Below are 20,825 nucleotides of genomic sequence, written 5' to 3' on the forward strand. Positions count from 1 at the left end.
AACGACAAAAAAAAAGTTGAATGTTTAACTTAATGTTTAAGTTTCAAAATAATTTCTTTTACTTTCACTTTTTCAGGGTGAAATGTGACATTGACAATGAAGGAAAAGGCATTTTTGTGTGAGAATAAGCTCGAGCACAATCAAGCAATGCAGCACGCAGGACATTCAGATGTGCACCGTAGCAGGTGCTGCACGCAGGAGACTATTCTGGTGTGACATTAAAATCTCTTAAGTGACCAAATATTCAGAATTGCAGTCTCTCAACAGTAAATATTTTCCATTTCTTTAGCCCTCTTTCAAAACATAGTGATTATCATTGTGTTGAATACTTTTACTTTGGAAAACACCGATCAACATTTTTGTCCATTTTATATGTGACAGTTTCAACCAGTTACCACATCATTAAAAAAAAAAAAAAAAAATCGATCAATATCGATATGTATCTATCTACACACACACACACACACACACGTGTGTGTGTGTGTGTGTGTGTATATATATATAGTATATAAAATTGTTCTTTTTTTGCCCTGTCAATTTCTCTCTCTCTCTCTCTCTCTCTCTCTCTCTCTCTCTCTCTCTCTCTCTCTATATATATATATAGATACTGTGCTGCTCAATACAGTTGGCAACTGCAGATATATATATCTATATATATATAGATATATATAGATATATATACTTCTGTTTTTGAATAAGAGGATGGAAATTTAAGTATTTAAAAAAAATTGGATTCATTGATTAATCAACAAAATAATGATGGACAGATGAATCTACAATTGACAAACAGTAATTGTTAGTTTCAGACACACACTCAGATTTGCAGAGGATGGCATGTCAGTCTGTCAGTCACCCTTCCATCATTATTTCAGGGCAGCCCAGTCGACTGCCAATCCGTGTCAAGGACCTACTATTTCACATGCAGCGTGACAATTGGTGAAATTAAAACAATATGGGAAAAAGTAACTGCAGGTCCGAAAGTAAAAACAACACCAATTTATTTATTTATTATTATTCAAGTCTGCTTCGGTTGCGCCTGTGTGCGTCGGAGTAAACACGTTTTTGACACAGAGTGACTCTCGCCGCCACTGATGGACGCAGTGGGCCAGCCTGAAATAATGTTGGAAGGATGACTGACAGACTGACGTGCCCACCTCTGCAGATTCCCACTGTTATATGAGTTTTGAGTTGAGTTGACCTAACGTACTTGTTTTGGGAAAGCAGGACGAAGCATGGAGACAACTCATGCAAGCGCACGAAGAACCCTTGATTTAATTAGATTTGCATATTTCAATTGATGTCATATGTTTAGGAACACCCTGTACTTTTGGCCTCAAAGTCTTTTTCAAACTGTACTTCTGACCAGATCAGCATAGATTAGTGATCAACTACGACATGATTTTACTTACAAATTCAGATTGCGGAATTCTGCCGTGAACCGAGGAACCCTGTAACAGGAAGTCCAGGCGTCGACTAGATAACACTCTGCGTCTTGATGAAAGCTGTCCTTTCGCTCCGACCCTCAACTTCCTCACTGTCTGATTCAGACTCGTAGGCGGTCATGTCCTCATCCCCCCACACGGTGGGGATCCCTTTGTAGCATATGCGAGCCTTCCTCTTCTGTCCTCGGCCCAGGCCAAAACCAAAGTCCACTCGTCTGTCGGGCAATTTGGCTCTCCAGCCACCCGAGCGCAGCTGCAGTGTGAGAAAAACTCCCGCAAAGGCCACCAGGATAAAGGCACAGCTGAGCACAGCCACGACGGCGGGAAGCTGAGAAGACGAGTGCGGGTCAGGAGATTCCCCGCCTCCGCCGCTTTTATCATCGTCCGTCGCTGGATCCTCTCGTCTGGGCTCTCCGCCAGCAAGAGGAGATTTGCGCTGGACCTGGTTCTGGTGCGAACAGGAGGTGAGGACCAGGCGGCTGTGAAGCGGGCAGGATAGACAGTCTGCGGGCCCCGTGGCAGAGCAGGTGAGACAGGTGGGATGACAGGGCAGGCAGGCTTGTACTGAAGACAAGTCCACCCAGTTCTCCAGAGAGAGATTAAGGAGCTGCGGCCCCGACGTAAAACCGGGAGGGCATAACTTGACGCAGCCTTGGAGGAAGAGGGAGAAGCCTGGGCTGCATTCTGTGGGAGGAGCAAGACAAAAACAAGAACATGCAAATGTTTCATCGATGGCGTTTAGATAAAATGACGGGTAATTTGAGAATGACTCAAATTAGCCGTCGCTATCTCGACACCGTCATCATGGTTGCTGTGGCTCTATTGGCACCAGAGATGTATTTCATCTCGGAGAACACAGCCAAAGCTGACAACACGTCATCTGTAGCTCTCTGTCACTCAATAGAGGAGACAGCGGGGAGAAAAAAAATCTCACACACGATATAATTGCCACTGCCACAACAACACTCTTTTCGGTTTTGGTGCTTCTTTGGAGAAAATAAATCCTTACTTGTGTCTGAAAAGTCGGTAAATCTAGCAGCAAAATCATATGGAAAGACTGGGCAGCAGAACTGCCATGCATCCATTTTCTACTGCATATCTGGTCGGGTCGCGGGGGCAGCAGCTTTAGCAGAGAAGCCCAGACTTCCCTCTCCCTAGCCACTTCTTGTAGCTCTTTCCGGGGGATCCCAAGGCGTTCCCAGGCCAGCTGGGTGACATAGTCTCTCCAGCGTGTCCTGGGTTGTCCCCGGGGCCTCCTGCCGGTGGGACATGCACCTCACCAGGAAGGCGTTCAGGAGGCATCCTAATCAGATGCCCGAGCCACCTCATCTGGCTCCTCTCGACGTGGAGGAGAAGCGGCTCGACTCTGAGCCCCTCCCGGATGACCAAGCTTCTCACTTTATCTCTATGGGAGAGTCCGGACAGGCAGCAGAACTGTTCTAAGGGAATATGTAATTTGATTGAGTGGCACTTTGCCGCCTTGAAGCAGAGACAAAGCAGAAAAGTTCTACAACTCAATGTTGCCCATTGAAGGCAGCTGAAAAAAGACAGACGTCTGTTTGACTCGTTTGCGTTCACACACACAAGGCAAACCTTTAGTAAATCAGGGCCAAGTCTAAAGTTTTCTGATTTGTTTCCTGTCTGCTGTCAATCCCTAGTTTGTGATTCAAACTCGCGCAAGCCTTTCGTTTCTAATGGCCTTTAATGGAGGAAGTACAAATTATGCCATTATGCAAACATGCAATGTCGTCAGGAAAAACTGAAATATATGTCATCATTTTACAATGAATAACACATTATTTTAGTTTGTTGGAACATAAAAGAGCATGCTCCGGGACAACTGATGGCCTGTGTGTAAAACATCTCACCGATGCAGATCTGCTGGGCATCAAACGTCTTGCAGCTGTTGTTGGAAGGCCGAGGGAAGTCCGACAACAAAGGGCTGACCACGTTGTAGCCTGTCCCCCACAGAGTGAGAGTGAACTGACTCAGCACTCCTGAAAGAGATGGACAGACCAACAGGAGGTTGAGGGGGGATACGGATGAGAAACTTTGAAAATGTCTTGGAGAGGAAACTAGTCGTTGTGTTAACAGTATTACGGTGATATTTCAATACACACAAACGCATTGGGAACACTGCAACTTGTACTCAGTCAAAGAAAGTGAAGTAAAGGAAAGGTTTGGGAAAAGCAGTGTCAGCCTTTTTCTTTAAAAAGCCAAACATTTAGACGGTAAATGTTTCTTATTGCTTCATACCTGTGTTGCATGGAGTCCAAGTACGTCTGGCACCTGTGAACTGGTGTTCCAGTCTCAGAAAATTGGAGTACCGTATTTTCTGCACTTTAAGGCACACCTAAAAGCATTCAATTTCCTCAAACGCGCCTTATAATCCAATGCACCATATATATATATATATATATATATATATATATATATATATATATATGGATCAATATTCTGATTCCTTGGACGTAGTATTTTAAATGTTCGGTAAAGAGCTTTGTTACAGCTAGCTACAGCAGTTGTGAAAACTTGATATAAATAAAGCTGGATTGTATTTTATTCCCTTTAGAGTATCACCATCTAATGGATGCATTCCGTAACCGCAGCCACGATTGTAGCTTCTATTCTATGCGTCTTATAATGTGGCACGCCCTACAAAGGCAAACAATTCGAAAATAGGCAATTTTTTGAAGGTGCGCCTTATACTAGGAAGCGCCTTATACTGTGGAAAATATGGTACTTTACTCTAGATGTCTTGGTTTCACCTCATAAACAAACAGTTGGATTGATTGATTTGACTGGATTAAGGTTCTGCCAGCGCATAACATTAACATCGGGTTGGTGTGGAAACAAGATGCAGCTACTGTAGCTTACTGGTCTGTTTGGTTGTACATATTAAGTCAGTCACAGGAAAGCAAAGTCTTGACAGTTTATTTTTTAGTTTACAAAGTAAATGAGTTTATGAAGATAGAAACGCAGATTGCTATTTTTTGGACATTTTCTACAAAGGAAAAACACAACACATTTCTGTTCATCATTTTGACTTGGAATAGTGTGCAGTGTTGCCTCTGAATTTCAGTGTGCGGACATAAAAACCATAACAAGGATTTTGAGCTTTACTCACCCATTATTTCATCCTATTATTCTGAACATAACTGCAGCTACTCTCAGCTGTTTTTAAAGCCAGAAAAATCACATTGCTGTCACGCCCAGCCGCTCTGAGTAAAAACGGCACCGAGGCTATTCGGGCTGTCGGAACGCTACCAAATGGATGTGCGTGTAAATCAATTCATTTAAAATGAATGACAAACATCAAGCATCATTTCACACGCTGGAGTGGAATATTGCTGGTGTTGATAAATTCTGTGTAAACAAACAAGGCAGCATGGTGATGGGCTCTCTTTTTAGTCAGTGTCATTTTTGAATTAAATACACGGTGAAATGTGTCATGAAGACACGGGGGAGGAAGTAAATGCTGAATGTGTCGCAAGTCAAGTCACCATAATACTGCAGACGGCACAGGCAGACAGCAGGCGCTCTGAGTACACACAGCACCGTAGTTTCCTGCCACAACCTAATGAGCGCTCGTCCCAGAGCCGTAGCAAATGCCCGGGCGGTTTGACTGACGCCGCTTCATTTAGAAAAGATTCATTTTCACAGTTTGCAAGGCTGTCTGTATAAATCATAACGAGAGGTGTTTGCACCAATTGCGCAGTGAAATAAAGTACCCAAAACATTAGACACAGAGTCATATCAAATGAACTGCGGCATACTGGTGATATTGGTGTATTGTTTCCGCTGAAAAGAAACCATTTTAAAAAGGTTGCTTTGGCGGATGAGCATTTCTCCAACTGGTGGTGATCACATTTCTGGGCAAGTGGCAAAATTGGCAAATTTTCATTTTTACATTTGAATGTGTGTTCTCAGTAATAATTCGGGCAACCACACAAATCTAATCTCACGTTTCTCTTTCAAATCTCAGTGCCTCACTATCTTATTCTTTATTTTTGTAATGCTGCAGGACAGAAGGAGGATGAAAAAGGTTATGCAGCGTTATAGAAAATGAGCCTCCATCTGCCCTTGCACAGACAATATCCCAGCTGGGAAGATGACAGCATGTTGGCATAATATAACACCGCTGTGGTTGTCATTGCCTGACGCCAAAAGATAGGCACAGTCTTTATTTCCACTTACAAAAATGGGAGCTGGTGAGCTCGGTGGGGGAGAGGACTGTGACAAACAGAGAGTTGACAAAATAAATGGAAAAACAGGACAACAATGCTCAATGAGGGAGGGGGAAAAAAAATCTTCTGCTTTCCATTATATGGGACAGCAAAGGTCAGTCAGTAGATATATGTTTCATTCAATACGGATAGGAGTCCAACCTAAAGAAAGAGGCTTACCGTATCTTTATACTTTTACCCCTGACCTAGAATTCCTCTCGCTTTATCCTCTATTCTAGTGATGTGTGGCTGAGAGACTTGTACTATATCTGCTACTTCAAGGCTAAAAGGGCACAGGCATTATTTTGATGAATGTTAGGCAGTGAGTAAGCTATCAGGATGATGCAAACATTTTGCTCAATAAAACTTTGTGGAAAGGTGGCGTATGTGCTGACCAATAGCCTATTTAGTTTTGTTGTAAATTCAGACAAAATGATTTATTTTGCCCTTTGGCCATTTGAGTCATGGTGGAAGCAATCCCCCTCGGACCAGAAGAAAAACACGGGACGGTCCCATCATCCTAAATTATCTTCCATATATCTCATATAATGTATGTAATATGACAACAACAAAGTTTTAAAGATGGGCAGCGAGGGAGCATGCACATAATGTTCAGTGGCAGCTCATTCCAACGAGAGGACCCAGCAACGGAAACGAGCCTTCGCTTAATTGTCAGTACCTCTAAATAGTGTCTAATAGTCTAATAGGGTTGTTTAAAAAAGTTTACAAAAAATGTCTTGTGGATGGATGTGTGACGTGATGCAAGTGACAAATAATGTAAGCCAATTAGGTTACCGTAGTCACGGCTAGTAGCTGCAACATTTTCAATTTCCAAGGTCCATTCCCCTTGAGGATCCTCATCCCATGAGTGGGTGGTCATGAAGGCCCAGTCATTGAATCCCTCAGTGGAGAAGTCATTTGGCCTGTAAAAATAACGATAACACTTGGTATTTCTTTCTCTGAATCAGAATTAAAAGCATGTTTTGGAGAGAGATATAGAGAGCAACTGAATAGGAATAAACTGAAATACTTCAAACCAAATATGTTTATACAGTGAAACCCCTCTACAACGAAACCTACATGGGCGAAAATACCTCCTAGTGTGAAGAAATCTTCATGCATTAACACTATTCCCACTTTCCTGCCCCCCATACAACGAAAAAAAACCCTGTTGCGTTATACGAAATCTTTTTCACTACAACGAAGTCTAATCCAACAGCGACTTCAACTGCTTCGTTCGGAAACGGCAACTGCAACCACCACACTGGTTTACACATGCGCAGTAGTCCAGGAAGTATTTGTTATTGTTAGTTTCAGACGCAGCAGGAACATTGCATTGCTAAAATGCTCCAAAACGGACCTTTGGATGTCAAGCAGCTCAGACAAGAAGAGCTCTGACGCTGGAAGAGAGGATAAAAGTGATCAAAATGAAAGACGGAGGAAGCAAAATAAAATTGATGTAAGTGAAAGTGAATGCTGATCATAAATTTCGCAATTTCTTTCCCTTTTTTTCTTTCTACACTGACTATATGAAGTGTCAAATAAGTGTATGCTCATACTTATGCACTACTGGAATAAAAATAATGAGTACACATACGTTTGTGTGTGTGTGTGTGTGTGTGTGTGTGTGTGTGTGTGTGTGTGTGTGTGTGTGTGTGTGTGTGTTTACATCTGAGATCAAAATTGCTTCAGTGAAAAAAACCCTGTTGTGAAAAATTTCTTGCTGCAAACATGATTTCGTTGTAGAGGAGTTTCACTGTCCCTCAATTAACATCATGTCATGAGGAACGTTTTGTAATATTTCCAATATTTTGCAGGTAACTTTTCACAGCTTCCAAATAGTTACTGTCAACGTTAAACATTTTTTGCACATTAACCAGTTCTGCCACAACATATTTTCGCTCAAAAACATATCATGCTTTGTTGAAAGTCGCGTGTGAAATTCAAAGTGAAAAAAAGCCAGACTGTCCAGTGTGCAGAGTGTTTCGTTGTATACCTGGGGAACAAGAGGGTAGAGCGTGTGCCCAGAGGACTGATGAGATGGATCGCCAGCTTGCCTCTCTGGTTGTGGAGGAGAGTGAGACGAGCCTGAACGTGTTCCAGAGAGCTGACGTAGTCAGGCCGTCCCCAGCAGGCATCGACGCTCTTTCTGAACATCAGCCTGCTCCCGATGTCTCTGCAGATTTGACAAGACAACTTAATGGTGCGTGTCTACGCAAATAAACGTGTCACTCCTTAGGGGCAATATGGTGACTGATGTGTTCAACCCTCACCTTGGTTCTGCGAGCATTGTGTGAACACACTGGTGCTGTGGCCCCACTCTGGTCCAGTTTTGCGCTAAAGTCACCATTGCTCCAGCATCCAGGAGCCCATATCCGTATGAGTGACTCACTAAGGGAAGAAAACATTGTTGGCATTACTTCCAGGTCACTGATTGGCTGAGACTGTTGGGTAAACAATGTGGATGTGCTGAGCCAATAAAGTAAGGGAATTGGAGTTTACACACCAACAAGGAATTGGTTCGCTTTTGTGATAATCCATTTGTTTTCTATACTGCTCATCCAAGGGTTAGCTGGAAGCCATCCCAAGTTGTTTCGCGCAAGAACAGTGGTAGTAGACAGCCAATCGCAGGACATAGACCAGGGTTCGAGAACCTTTTTGACTAAGAGAGTCATAAAACCAAAATATTTAGAAATGTATTTCAGTGAGAGCCATATATATATATATATATATATATAAACTGTATTTTAAAAGTGATTTCAATAAAATGTCAGGATAAAAAGTCTCTGAATGTATTCTTTAAAGTAATTTTGTGAGAATACTCACCATTAATGTGAATGGTTTTCCGTTCCTCACGATTGCTAGAAATCCAGCAAAACTATCGGAATGAAAGTCAGCTTGCCGGGTCCATATGCGAAGTTGCTGCTGGCTAGCTTGCACCCTGCTCATTAGCTTGCACGCTTCCGTTCTGCTGTCTCTCGCAGAGTATTTTGATGCGAACGTAGGATGGGGCGTGTCAAAGTGCCGCTTTGCATTCTAAGCGTTTCATCGATGGTATTTTGTCATTGTAAATTAGACACACTGCAGAACCTGTTCTCTCCACAAAGGCGAATTCTTCGGTCCATTCGTCCTGAAGTGTACCATACTTGTTATCTTTTTTCTTTTCGCCATCTTATTCGTCGAAGGATTAGCTTTGAGCTAATGACCGAGCAGGCCGATTCAAAAGGGGCGTTTACCTGTTTCCACAGTAACGGCAACATCGGCCAGTATCATCCAATCAAAATTGCTCCTGGAGCCAACTGCAGCCCGGACAGGAAATGAGCAGTGAAAAATCGATCGATGGATGCATTAAACAAGCGAAAATATTTTGTTTTATCTGCGAGCCAGATGCAATCATCAAAAGAGCCATATATGGCTCGCCAGCCATAGGTTCCGGACCCCTGCTCTAATGGTAACACTTTCTGTGCTAACGTTAGTCGTGGCTGCACTCGTGACTTTGCATTGATGTAGGAGGCTAAACTTGAGCTGCTTCGGTGGTAAGCAAACTCCTTCTTGCAAATTAGGCACAACACTCTACCTTTATCCATAGTGCCGTCAGGGCGTTTTTGGAATGTAAATTGTCCATTCATTGTGCCGAGAACTCTCACATGCTCCTCCATTTTCACCTCTCCTCTCCTCACCACTGCTTACTTAGCCCGCCAAACGGAAGCCAGTCAGCTTATGCTAAACAAGCATAAACATCATGACAGCCAATCAATGTCCATTTCAGGCTGAAATTGACAGTTTCAACAACTCGAACACAGGAAGTCAACACATAAAAAGGGATATTAGAAAAAGGCAACCGACTACAGAAACAATAAAGTTAGAGATTAAAATTTAGATTAATGCGGTCAAAAACATAACGCATGAAATATGACTGGCATTAATTAATCGCAATTAACGCGATAATTTGACACCTCTAATTTAAATGCATCATGACACAGATGGACATGTCACGTCCAGAATGGCGGACACACTGACCAATCACGCGCATCCAACATTTAAGTGAGATTTGTAAAAACAGAAGGAGGTCCTTTTGATACTGAATGAACAGTGCTAATAGTACACAAGCAAGTGCAGTCAGTACTACCTCGGCGTCCAACTCCATTGGTCTTCCAGTCTCCTGCGCTGAGATGTTTGGGATGGGCTGTTCTCACCACCAGGTGCTGCATGTCCCTCCAGGTCAGGTTCGTACTGCCAGGATGTGGGGAAAGAGACCACTTAATCTTCATGCCGCACAAGAGTAGAAGGAGTAATTTAGTCCCTGTCATATATTATGAGCTGTCAGGCTTCACTGACCTCTAACTGTATAGCAAAAGAAAGGAAGCGAAGGGATGTGAAAAACCCTGAGAAGTCTGCCGCCCTTTGCTGAAATATAATTTAGCACGTTACAATGGAGAGGCAGAATGTTTGTAGAATACTCTAACAAGGTCAAGACAAGGGCCTGAGCACCATGTCATTTAACTATGACAACTATGCTGTTTCACAGTGCGGTTTTAAATGTTCCATACAACAAAGAAGTTGAATGAAAAGGCCCATCAGGAGCAATGCTTTGACTTACTGTAAAGCTAACAACTGTCGGAAATACTGTCAAATAGGACAGTGTGCTTTTGATGGACAAGAGCCTCCCATTATTTCAATATCATCTCCACAAGAAGTGCAGAGCTGAATGATGGAGTAATGGAACAGAAGAAAGACAATACTTCCTTTCAAATGGATCGACCTGTCATGTCGGGCAAATTTAGAGATGAGATTACAACGTGATAAAATAGAGCGCTGTCACAGATGACAGCCTGTTGTGCCCGCAAGGAGATCAGAGTTTGAAAAATGTCTTCTCGTAAAGCACTGACAAATACAAATTACAGGCATGGCCTTTGAACCCAGCTCCCATAAACATCATCGATCAGATGTTACTCATGTCAAGGGAAACATGCTGGATGTGATCTTTCACGAGACCCACCGCTTAGGTCGGATATACTTTGACGTTGATATGATTATTGGTCTGCCTTCAGAACAAAAACGGATTTAAGTTTGAATAAGGTCAGTGAGTGGCAGAACACAGAAAAATGTCAGATGCTTTTTCCTGCACAGACCCTTCTTAATATTAGAAGATGATAAATTGTTGAATCGCAATTTAGGCTGACCGCACAATTACAGTTGGAATGTACAACTGTAACATTTATTGGATGAGCAAGATTATAAAGCGTAACAGAAGTGCACTCCATTGTTAATTCGGCAATAATCCTTGAAGGTTTAAATATCTGTTTTGTATTTTTTTGCCCTGACAAGAATGCTCAAAGAAGCACACAGTGAAAAGAGCTTCATTTTATTTTTTCCATATTGCCATTTCTGCCTGCTCCTGCACTAAAACAGCTTTGTGAGTTTTTTCAGGGTTAAAGCTAAAATCATGCCAGCAAATTGCTAGAATGAGACTTACAAGCATTATGGAGATTATGGAGATAAGGAAACTTAACATGCACAAGGTATGACATAAGACAAGCACCGTGATGGAACACATTAAAATTGCTGACAGTAATTTGGAAACCTGCATGAAAAACAACGGGGGATGGGGGGACTACTCTCTAGTTGAAGATGTCACTGACGGCTGAAAGCTATTCTGATGCCTGTGTGGGATAAAGTCTAATTTGTCTGGCTAATTAAGTGATTCTAAAAAGATCAGTTTGCTGGGGGATAAACTGGGCTGGGATTTTGGCAGGCTCGGTGTGCAAACTAATATTCACACTTACCTCTGAGCTTGCAGTGCCGCATACTAAATAAGATTAGACAACATTTGATTGGAAACAGGGCAAGCTCGATGGTTGTAGAAGAATGATTCAACTCACTTGGCCTCCAGCGCCAGAGCAATAATCCCAGCAGCGAGTGGTGCTGAAGCTGACGTTCCTGTATGCGAATCGGTGCACTTTTGCCTGAGGTCTGTTGTCACCTTCGAGAGAGATGTGGAAATGGAGAGACACATTCAATTTTACACATCGAGTATTCCACTTAAGTGTGATGGAAATTCACAGTGAAAGATGTTGAGTGTTCGACACTGAGGGCCAGGAAACCAAAGAAGATCCTGTCACGAGCAAAATGAGCAACAGGAAAGAAAACGGAAGAGTCACCTTCCTTTTCAGTCCTATGTGTCAAGCAATGGCGCCATAGAACTAGAGACCATGAAAGCAAATTTTACATGAGAACGATATACTCTAATTAAAAAAAAAAAAAAAAAAGAAAGACTAGATTTAGCTTCTTTGCGGTTTTCAAGTTTTCCAGCGCACATAGAAGGCAGCTTTATCCCCGGTTACATCACTCATTTAATGAGAAACTGTGTCCAAATCTTTGACTGGTACAGTACCAAGTTTCAGAATTTAAGTATGTGACTAACTGCATGTCCCGGTAAATTTATTCAGTCATTATGCCATTCAATTCAAGAATGGAAGTGACTTATTTGGTCGTAGATAAACGTGACAAAGAGGTTCACATCCTCAGTTTTTCAAAAGGTTAGGGCATGATCAACACGCATCATCAACACTGGGGTCCCCCAAGGATGCGTCCTCTCGCCACTGCTCTTCTCCCTCTACACGAACAACTGCATGTCAACAGAGACGACATCACAGTCATAGGCCTCATCAAAGACGCTGATGAGTCTGCGTACCGACAAGAATGGCTCTGGTGTAGCCAACACGACCTGCAGCTTGCCAGAGCTGCTCCTCACACTACCCAACTGCCCTGTGTCAACTGTTGAGAACTTCAAGTTCCTAGGAATCACAGTCTCCCAGGACCTGCAGTGGGAGACACATCAACTCCATCCTGAAAATGGCCCAGCAGAGGATGTAATTCCTGAGGCTGCAAGAGGAAACATGGCCTGCCAGATGAGCTGCTGAGACAGTTCTACAGAGCAGTCATCGAATCGGTCCTGTGTTTCTCTATGACAGTCTGGTTTGGGGCCGCCACACAAAAGGATGAAATCCGACTGCAACTGAGAGTTAGGACTGCGAAAAAAATCATTGGTACCGCTCTACCCGCTCTCGAGAACTTGCACATCGATAGAACCAATACAAGGGCAAGGAAAAGCCTACTGGACCCCCCACCCCCACCCCCCAGCTACTCCCGCGACCAAACCATGCGCATCAAAACCAGCAGACATTCAAATAGCTTCTTCCCTATTGCCATGAATCCCTAAACAGTCACTCAAATTTATAGTAGCTCTTTGCATTTTTGCACACCCCTGTGGAACTAGCTCTCTACATACTTGAACAATTGTCGTTGACCAATATCCCACAGCACCAGACACTTTAAAGCGCTCAAGGACTTTCTGGATAATTGCATACCCAATCACATTTGTTATGTTGGTACTGTATATGTATATGTTAGAGGAATCTATGAGCAAAATTGTATCATGTTTAAAGTTTCATTTAATTTGGGCACATCTAAACGTTTGGGTGCGTATCCAGCACCTCCAAATGCCTGTGCACATAGGCGCCGGCCACCTGGCCGGAGAGCTGTTGAAGTCCACAATTAGCACGTCAATGCAGGTGGGCAATCACAGGGGAGGGGGCGAAACTCGGTCACAAAAGGGGAATGAATAATTTGGGAACAGCGGTTGAACAACAAAAGACGAGTTGAGAACACCCGTCGCGCCCAGGCGACATTTGTCGTCCGCAAAGTCTGCAACATGTTAATTCGATGTAGACCAGACAGAAAAGGCGCCAACGTACTGGTGGTTCAAGTTTAAAAAACAGGTAACCAATCACCACCGAGGGGCCGGACCGGGGGTGCGGTATGCAAATGTCGGGGGCAGTGTTTTCCTTGTATGTTACAATAAAAGTCGGAATTGGCGGGAAGGGAGCTGGAGAGTGTGATCGCGGAGCAACTAAACCGTCGTTCGCTCTCAGAGATCCGCTCAGGCCGATATTGAAGACAATTTTCCTGTGTGCCGAGTCATTTCTTTAACTTTGTCCGAGAAAATCTCTGACAGTATATTTCTATGATATACATTAGCTCTTGATCCTTATATTATGTTGACAAGGATATACAAAGCAGTACAATACATCCTGATTTATTTTGTGCTTTCACAACAGATGCAGTTGTAAAAAAAAGCATTTTACAGAACATTTAAGATGTCATAGACATGCTATTAACCATTTCGATGCCAGAATTTCTTTCAGGGACAGCAGTGACTACAGTGCACAGTTTATCATGTTATCAGGTTACAGGGTGCATGAAAGGGTTAATGTCACGATTTCATGAGGATGTACTGAAGCTTGAAAATGGTTAGAGATAAAGGAGTGAGCTTAATGTTGTTTGCTTCAATTTTGCTACTTTGACCCTTAAGACACCAGGTAACTGTTTCAAATTGCAAAGGAAGTGCATATTTCTCCTATAAGAAAAAAAAAAGATTGATCAAACACATTTTGTATCCATCCAGCCATTCTTTGTACTGCTAATGCTGACTAGAATCATGTTTTCGAGCCATTGTCACAGCTACATTTTGTTCATCCTCAGTGTGAAAATATCAGACGAGGATAAACTTTGAGGGGATGTCAGATAAACTAAATTGCTGCATGTACTACTAACTGTCATTTGTGAAGAACAAAAGATGTTGTGATCTCTGGCGAAGAGAAACGCTGACCAATCCAATAAGAAACAAAAGAGGACACCTATGTATTTGTTTTTGGCTGCTTGCAGCATGCCTCTCCTTCGAGAGCTTTGTCAGTTATCTGTTCCTTGTCCCTGAGGCAAGTGTTTCTTGACAAGTAGCTCCAAGGGGGCATGTAGCGCTTTCTCAGTTGCTTTGCTTCCTGTGTGTTACACATCAGTCACTCCTATTTTGACAGCAGAGAGATTCCCTTAATGCGAGTCAATGTTGAACATGGATTGATTTTGGATGTGTAAGCTTACGACTTGAAACACAATGCATCATTTTGACATCATAGTTTGTTTGTTTTTTTTTTTTTGTTCCTGTCATTCTAGCACAAACCAGACACTTTCAATGAGTGTATATATTTGTGTACACCTACGATCTGTTTTTCCCCAGGGTTTCCAGAGCTGAAGGTGGTCGCGAGGGTGGACGAGCAAGGCTCGCTGTACCATGGCACATTTCCAGATTGTGTGGTGCTGCTGATGGACAACGTGTAGATGCTGTTGGTGTAGCCATCGCAGTTGCAGTTGTCCTTCTCTCTGCCGCCGTTTCCCGAGGCCCACACAAAAATGGAGCCCAGTCCACCGCGTCCCTGAGGTCGAGAAAAAAATGAACACATAATTCCAAATGACTGCACAACAGTAATTATGAGCGACAGAGAGACAGCAGATTATGTGCCACTGCTCAAGTGCCTTGTTAGTCAGTGTAATGTTGTCTTTCAGAAACAGAGTTGGACATCCGCAGCTCTTATCTTCTCGTTAAAACACAAGATAAAACGTAAAAGAAAAAAAAATAATTACCAAATCTAATCAAGCTGAATATTTAGAGGCCAGATAAATGCTAAAACGATAGCTGCCAAGAGGCTGTTTTGTTCCAGTCGCCTAAAGCACAAAGAGTATTTCATCCGTTCAATCTCATTAAGTGTGCACTTTAAAAGCAGTCAAACCATCGTGAGGTGATTTATATCTCATAAGAATATGACTGAAGTAACAAATTATGTACTTTGTCAGTTCAAAAAGTGCATTATTTCAAGACGCACCAGGAATTTGATTTTGTATCGTATTTCCAGAGACTTATTACTGGAATGCCCGAGCTGTCTAAGTAGCATTTGCAGTCTGAGCTGCAACACATAAATCTTGATTGTTGCCCTCATACACTGGTTGCTTTTTATTTTCCGAAATCAATTTTTGAAATGTCCCACTCTAACGGCACAGAGTGGTGTTGCCCTTTCACACATTGATTGGTCTGCTTGGTCATGATAGAGTTATTAAAATTATTAAAACAGAGGGAAAGGGGGCCATCTGCTGTCAGCACAACTTTGAAATCACCTTTGTGAATTTTTTTTTTGTGTGTGTGTCTCCCTTCTTTTTAGCCAATCGTAGCTACTCATCTCTAACACAATGGCAATTTACCAGAAAAACCAAATTCATACCGAACTCTAAAGATCTGAGCTATCATACAATTGCTGGCTAGCTGTTCATATGATTATTGCGACATATTGACCCTGGGCCATGATGCATTCCACTGAGCAGATTCAAATTGTTTCTGACTCTCGACACAATGCAAATGTAACATGAAAACTGTTCATGTTTTAGTCATCCATTGACTGGCAACAACATTATGACTATAATCTAAAAGGATTCAGATTCAACACAAGAGCTGTAAAAAGTCAAACTTTACAAAGATAACCAATGCTCAGTTGTGATGGACACTAGCAGGGAGCTACTCATTTGACAAAAAAAGTAGTTTCCAATCATAATGGTTATTATAGGTGGTTCGGCTAATGGACGGATGGATGGACAGAATATACTTTCCAGTGGTGCCGAAAGTCACTGCAAAATACTGAGAACCATTCCCAACATTTTGACATTATTGTCGAAATTAATGTAATTGAAGTTTTTTGTCTTTTCAATGAAATGAAATCTACGACAAAAAACAAAAAACAAAACAACAATGTCATAACTCCATCACATTCAAGAAAGCGATACAATGTTGTTTGGCCCAAGTTCAGACATCAAACACGGAATGATATTGTTGGGAAAATTAGTCGATGACCTGTGTCCTGCACGCAGAAAAACCCTCGAGCAGCTGGACAACTGTGAAACACATTATTGCCTCCGTTTCTGATAAAAGAAAGCGAAATACAGTCTGGTTGAAAATAACCAGTACAGGATTAGTGCAGTGCAGCCAAATAAAATCCAAACGGTATGATTTCAGAGGGCTGAAGTGGATAATGGCAGCACTGACAAGTGGTTGAGTGAAATGTAACAGCCCTCTTAAAAAAAAAGCGGAAAAAAAATACAATGCAGTCTGTGGACATTTTGGAATATTATCCACGACATAAAATAGAACGGAAGCAGAAACCTGGACACTAAGGGTTTGATTTACTAAATGCAAAGTAAATACAAGCATAAACTTGATTGCCCACGCAGACAGACACATGTGGAGGCTGATGATCTTCTAACCGGGAGCAACCAGGATTGTGAATGCCAAATGAGCAGTATTGATGCGTGGTGGGAGGAGTGCATGCAAATACACGAGTTTAGCATGCTCATTGTGATTTATCAGACCTGAGACAAATTGCAATGGTTGATTATGCCTCTTTAAATACTGTGTCTGAAAGGCAGGAACAACCCAGCACATCACAGAGTGCCAGCAGAGCGTAAAGCAAAATGAGAGGCAGCGGGGATAGCTTTTCTGCTTGGGTGTGCATTTATTCAATTCCAAAAATAAACAATGTCATGACATATTGTCTGTTCAGCAATGCAATCTTGGAGCTTCTGAATGATCTCAGCGATGACTCTGAGCCAGTCTCAGTCGGGAGTCAAGCCATACCCCCTATGACAAAACGGCTTTCAACTTCTATTCCATTTGCTTCAGGGTGATTCGAGTTCATGGCTGGCTTCTCCCAGGGCAGTTTTTTTAAATGCAATTTTACGCAGGATTAGTGGATAAACGCAATTCACACAGTTAAAACAAACAAAACATGTATTTGATGCTGCTGCTGGCTTCCCCCAAATTATCGGCTCGATAGCTTTCTTTTCTGAAACAAAATTATATTTGCCTCTCCCAACTCCAATTCCATCGCTACAAACTTCATTCTGCACTTGCAGTGCTCTCCCTATTGTATATTTCCCAAGTAAAATACTGAGATCTGTACAGAATAATGAACAAACAGCCATTTGCAATAACAACTCCAATGCTTCTTGTGAACATTTTTGTTTAATTTTCCAGGAGATCTATATTTCTAGATTTAGTGCATTTTGATGAGACTAGGAAAAACCCCCGGCACAAAAGTTAACATCCCCCTGGTGACAGGCAATTCGAACCAAGAAATAAATACTGAAAAAAATAAAGGTAAGACCTGTGTTAAAAACATTGTTGATGAATGAAACCTTAATAGTAGCCTCGTCGGACCAGGCTTTAATGTCAACTTCAGTTGATTGCATGCTTCTAGCTCATGCTGACCTTACTGCCGCAGAAGACCAAGCAAGCTTACAACAGTCGCCTCCGATAATAAATGTTCGTTACATACTGGGCAGCTTAAATGTTGTGTATTCTTCGCAATTGTCCTGGGAATACGTTACGCACAAAACAAGTCTAGCTCGCGCCAGCTAATTTGCAGTCTTCAAATTCCACCAAAGAATGTACTGAATACAATAACAAAGTTACAATGCAATGAATAAATGCCATAGGAATAAATAAAAACAGTGAAGCAAACGCGTATATGTGTGTGCGCGTGTGTGGTTTGCGTGCGTATTCCTTTCAAACTGTGTTTGCTCTTGTCAAAACCGATGAGCTTGTGTGTTTTGCGACACGATCCTTTCTTTCTCTGTACTTGAGCCGACCGGGGTTGTTTAGCTTATTTATATGCCAATTGAATGACTGAAGTGCTTGAATCCATCTGTTGTTCTGCATCGATGACTGCTGCTCATTGAGGTCTGCTTCATTTCTCATGAGTGAAAATAGCCTGCACCCTTCAGCTCTTACAAAATAGAAAAAAATATATATATATATGAGCCCGAGACAATACCCCCCACTACCCACCCTAACCTTCAAGAACTAGTCAAAGGACGACTGACAACTTCTACTTTTCGTTTGCAAGGCTACAGCAGGCAGTGCAGTTCGGGCCAATTCATGAATACAATTTGGTTGTATTTGCCCAGTCAAAAATTGCAGAAAGAACAAACGCAACACTTCTGTACCATTTTTGGCACCCTCTTGTTGAAGAACTAAGAGCATGGCTATATAATGCACAGATGGGCAATTCATTTTTCAAGGGGACCTATGACAAAATGGTTGTCGAGGGCAACACCGTGCTAACTGCAATCGTGTTGAATTTGAAGTCTTTCTCGGAAGCGGTGAATTAGTAAGTATTCAAAGATGGTTTAGATACACTATACAATTAAGTAAACCTTCATTATTCACGACCACTCTTTAGAACACAGTTACAAAGCGCTTCATCGACACTTAAGCAAAACTGAGCAAAAGGTTAAAGTGGATATGTAGACTACACAAAGATGAAAATGTGACACCAAGAGAATTCAACTAGAATGAAATAAAACAGAACAACAGGAACAAGAAGCGAGGTCGATGGAAAGGCTTGACAATATAAATGAGTTTTGGAAGTAATTAACAGAACCTGGGAGTTTATTCATAATTTTATTGGAAGACAGTGGCGGGATGCAAGAACAGGCATAATGGGAGCGCCGGCTGGTTCTTGTTAGAAGTCTGGCTTCTATATTTTGGATTAGCTATCAGAGTTTTACACAAGACTGACTGAGGCATCAGTCCAACCGGGAGGACAAAAATGTGTGGATCAATTGTTTGAGAAGCAAAGGGGGGGAAAAAGAGGTCTTTTTATACTCTAATTGGAAAACAAACAAAATAATAAACGGTCACATGGAAATTACGCATACAGCCTTATATACAGATAAAAATATCATTTGTAAAAATCATGCCCACAGTGTGCATCCTTTTTGCAATAATTTTATATCCCCTGTTCCATTCACGATGCAGAAAATGAGGATTTTCCAACATGAGTCCCACTGTTATCGCTGCAAGTTGCTCTTTATTTTATTTATTTATTTTTTTAATAGCTGGTACAGGTGTCGCAAAAGGCCCTATATATAGTGACAAAGTTGTTAAGTTGATGTCACTTGAGACACAATAGCCGTTGCTCGTTTGTGCAACCCACACACTTCAGAATACAATAGCGCGTTCACAACTAAAATCCTGGTTTAAATAAATAAATTAATAAATAAATAAAAGCACAGCATATTTTGCATTTTACTTTGACTTCATAAAAACTTTGCGAGGGCTGGTCAGAGAGTATGGACAAGGCGGGATATGGGCATAATGCCCAACTGGTCAAGGTGTTGTTCAGTTTGAAAAGGATTATTTCCTGTGTAGTTAATTGCACGGTTCTCTTTTTGTAGCAAGTGAAGAGAAATTGAATGTCCTGCTTAGATGCAACTTGCAGGGGCACTGTCAGTGGACTGACGAAGACCAACAATACGTCAGCGAATGCCAGAGTCCTCCCTTTTGCGCGACACGATAAAAACAACGGGAAGAACACAAGACTCTCAATTTTAAAAATACAAAGAATTTGAAGCTGTTTGTGTTTATATTTAATGGGTAAGGTGAGCACATAGCACGATACATTGCCAGCTTAGTTTTCTTGTTGAATTTATTCGTGGATTACACTGGATCCCACAGGTCTGATGTCACCCTGGTTTCATATCACAATATTGAGATATCTTGTCTGCATATCCTAGTGAACATGTCCTGTACTTGTTGTTCTAGGCATCTTTAAAATATACGAAAAAGACCTACGACACAAGTCCAAGATGACGGTCTGACTGACCTTGGCGATTCCCTGCTGGAAAGCCTCCTTGGCCAGCTTAGCAGGGCCGTCCAGTGATTTGCCGTCATCTTCTGGACCCCAGCTGGCACTGTATATGTGAATGTACTGGGGGTTGAGACCAAGAGAGTGGGCCTCCACCACATCGGTCACCTCCCCATCCAGCATACGAACTCCTGTTAAATGCACACACAGACAAGATCATTAGGTCAGCGATCAGGGATGTGGGAGATGCAGGCAAGAGAACAGCAGCAAAGAATTACAGCCTCAGAAAGTTCAAAAGGGAGGGGGAAAAAAAAAAAACAAGGGATGACAAGCAGCGAAATCTTCCCGGTGGAAATACCAACCCACGTTACTGTCTGCAACAATAGGAACAAACATGTGGGATGGAAACAAAAAGGGTTTTAACGAGCACATAAATGGGCTCACACATCTGACGGACACCCAACTGCAAAATAAGATGAGAGTTCAGAGAGCCTGCAACAGAATGGCGTGTCCACGGGGTAGAACCCAAATGACACCTTTAATCACACCTAAATACACCACTGCCTGGGCGTTTGATGTGAGCTGCCTCAGATCAGTCCAGTGAACATTAATAGCAGTAGAGAGGTGTG

At 42.1% G+C, this 20,825-nt stretch overlaps 1 protein-coding gene across 1 annotated transcript in view; it reads right to left on the minus strand.

Annotated features, from left to right (window-relative positions):
- Nucleotides 1–928: 928 nt before the first annotated feature.
- furinb (furin (paired basic amino acid cleaving enzyme) b) overlaps nt 929–20,825 on the minus strand; it is a 77,866-nt gene continuing 57,969 nt past the window's right edge. The window contains exons 9-16 of the mRNA XM_019894281.1: nt 14,728–14,940; nt 11,551–11,651; nt 9,798–9,901; nt 7,942–8,059; nt 7,665–7,844; nt 6,464–6,591; nt 3,311–3,439; nt 929–2,126 (exon numbers count right to left, since the gene is read on the minus strand). Of these exons, the coding sequence (XP_019749840.1) occupies nt 1,474–2,126; nt 3,311–3,439; nt 6,464–6,591; nt 7,665–7,844; nt 7,942–8,059; nt 9,798–9,901; nt 11,551–11,651; nt 14,728–14,940 (1,626 nt within the window). The 3' untranslated portion in view covers nt 929–1,473. The remainder of the gene's footprint in view (nt 2,127–3,310; nt 3,440–6,463; nt 6,592–7,664; nt 7,845–7,941; nt 8,060–9,797; nt 9,902–11,550; nt 11,652–14,727; nt 14,941–20,825) is intronic.

This window comes from Hippocampus comes, unplaced genomic scaffold, assembly GCF_001891065.2.
Source record: "Hippocampus comes isolate QL1 unplaced genomic scaffold, H_comes_QL1_v1.1 scaffold104, whole genome shotgun sequence".
NCBI classification, from domain to species: domain Eukaryota; kingdom Metazoa; phylum Chordata; class Actinopteri; order Syngnathiformes; family Syngnathidae; genus Hippocampus; species Hippocampus comes.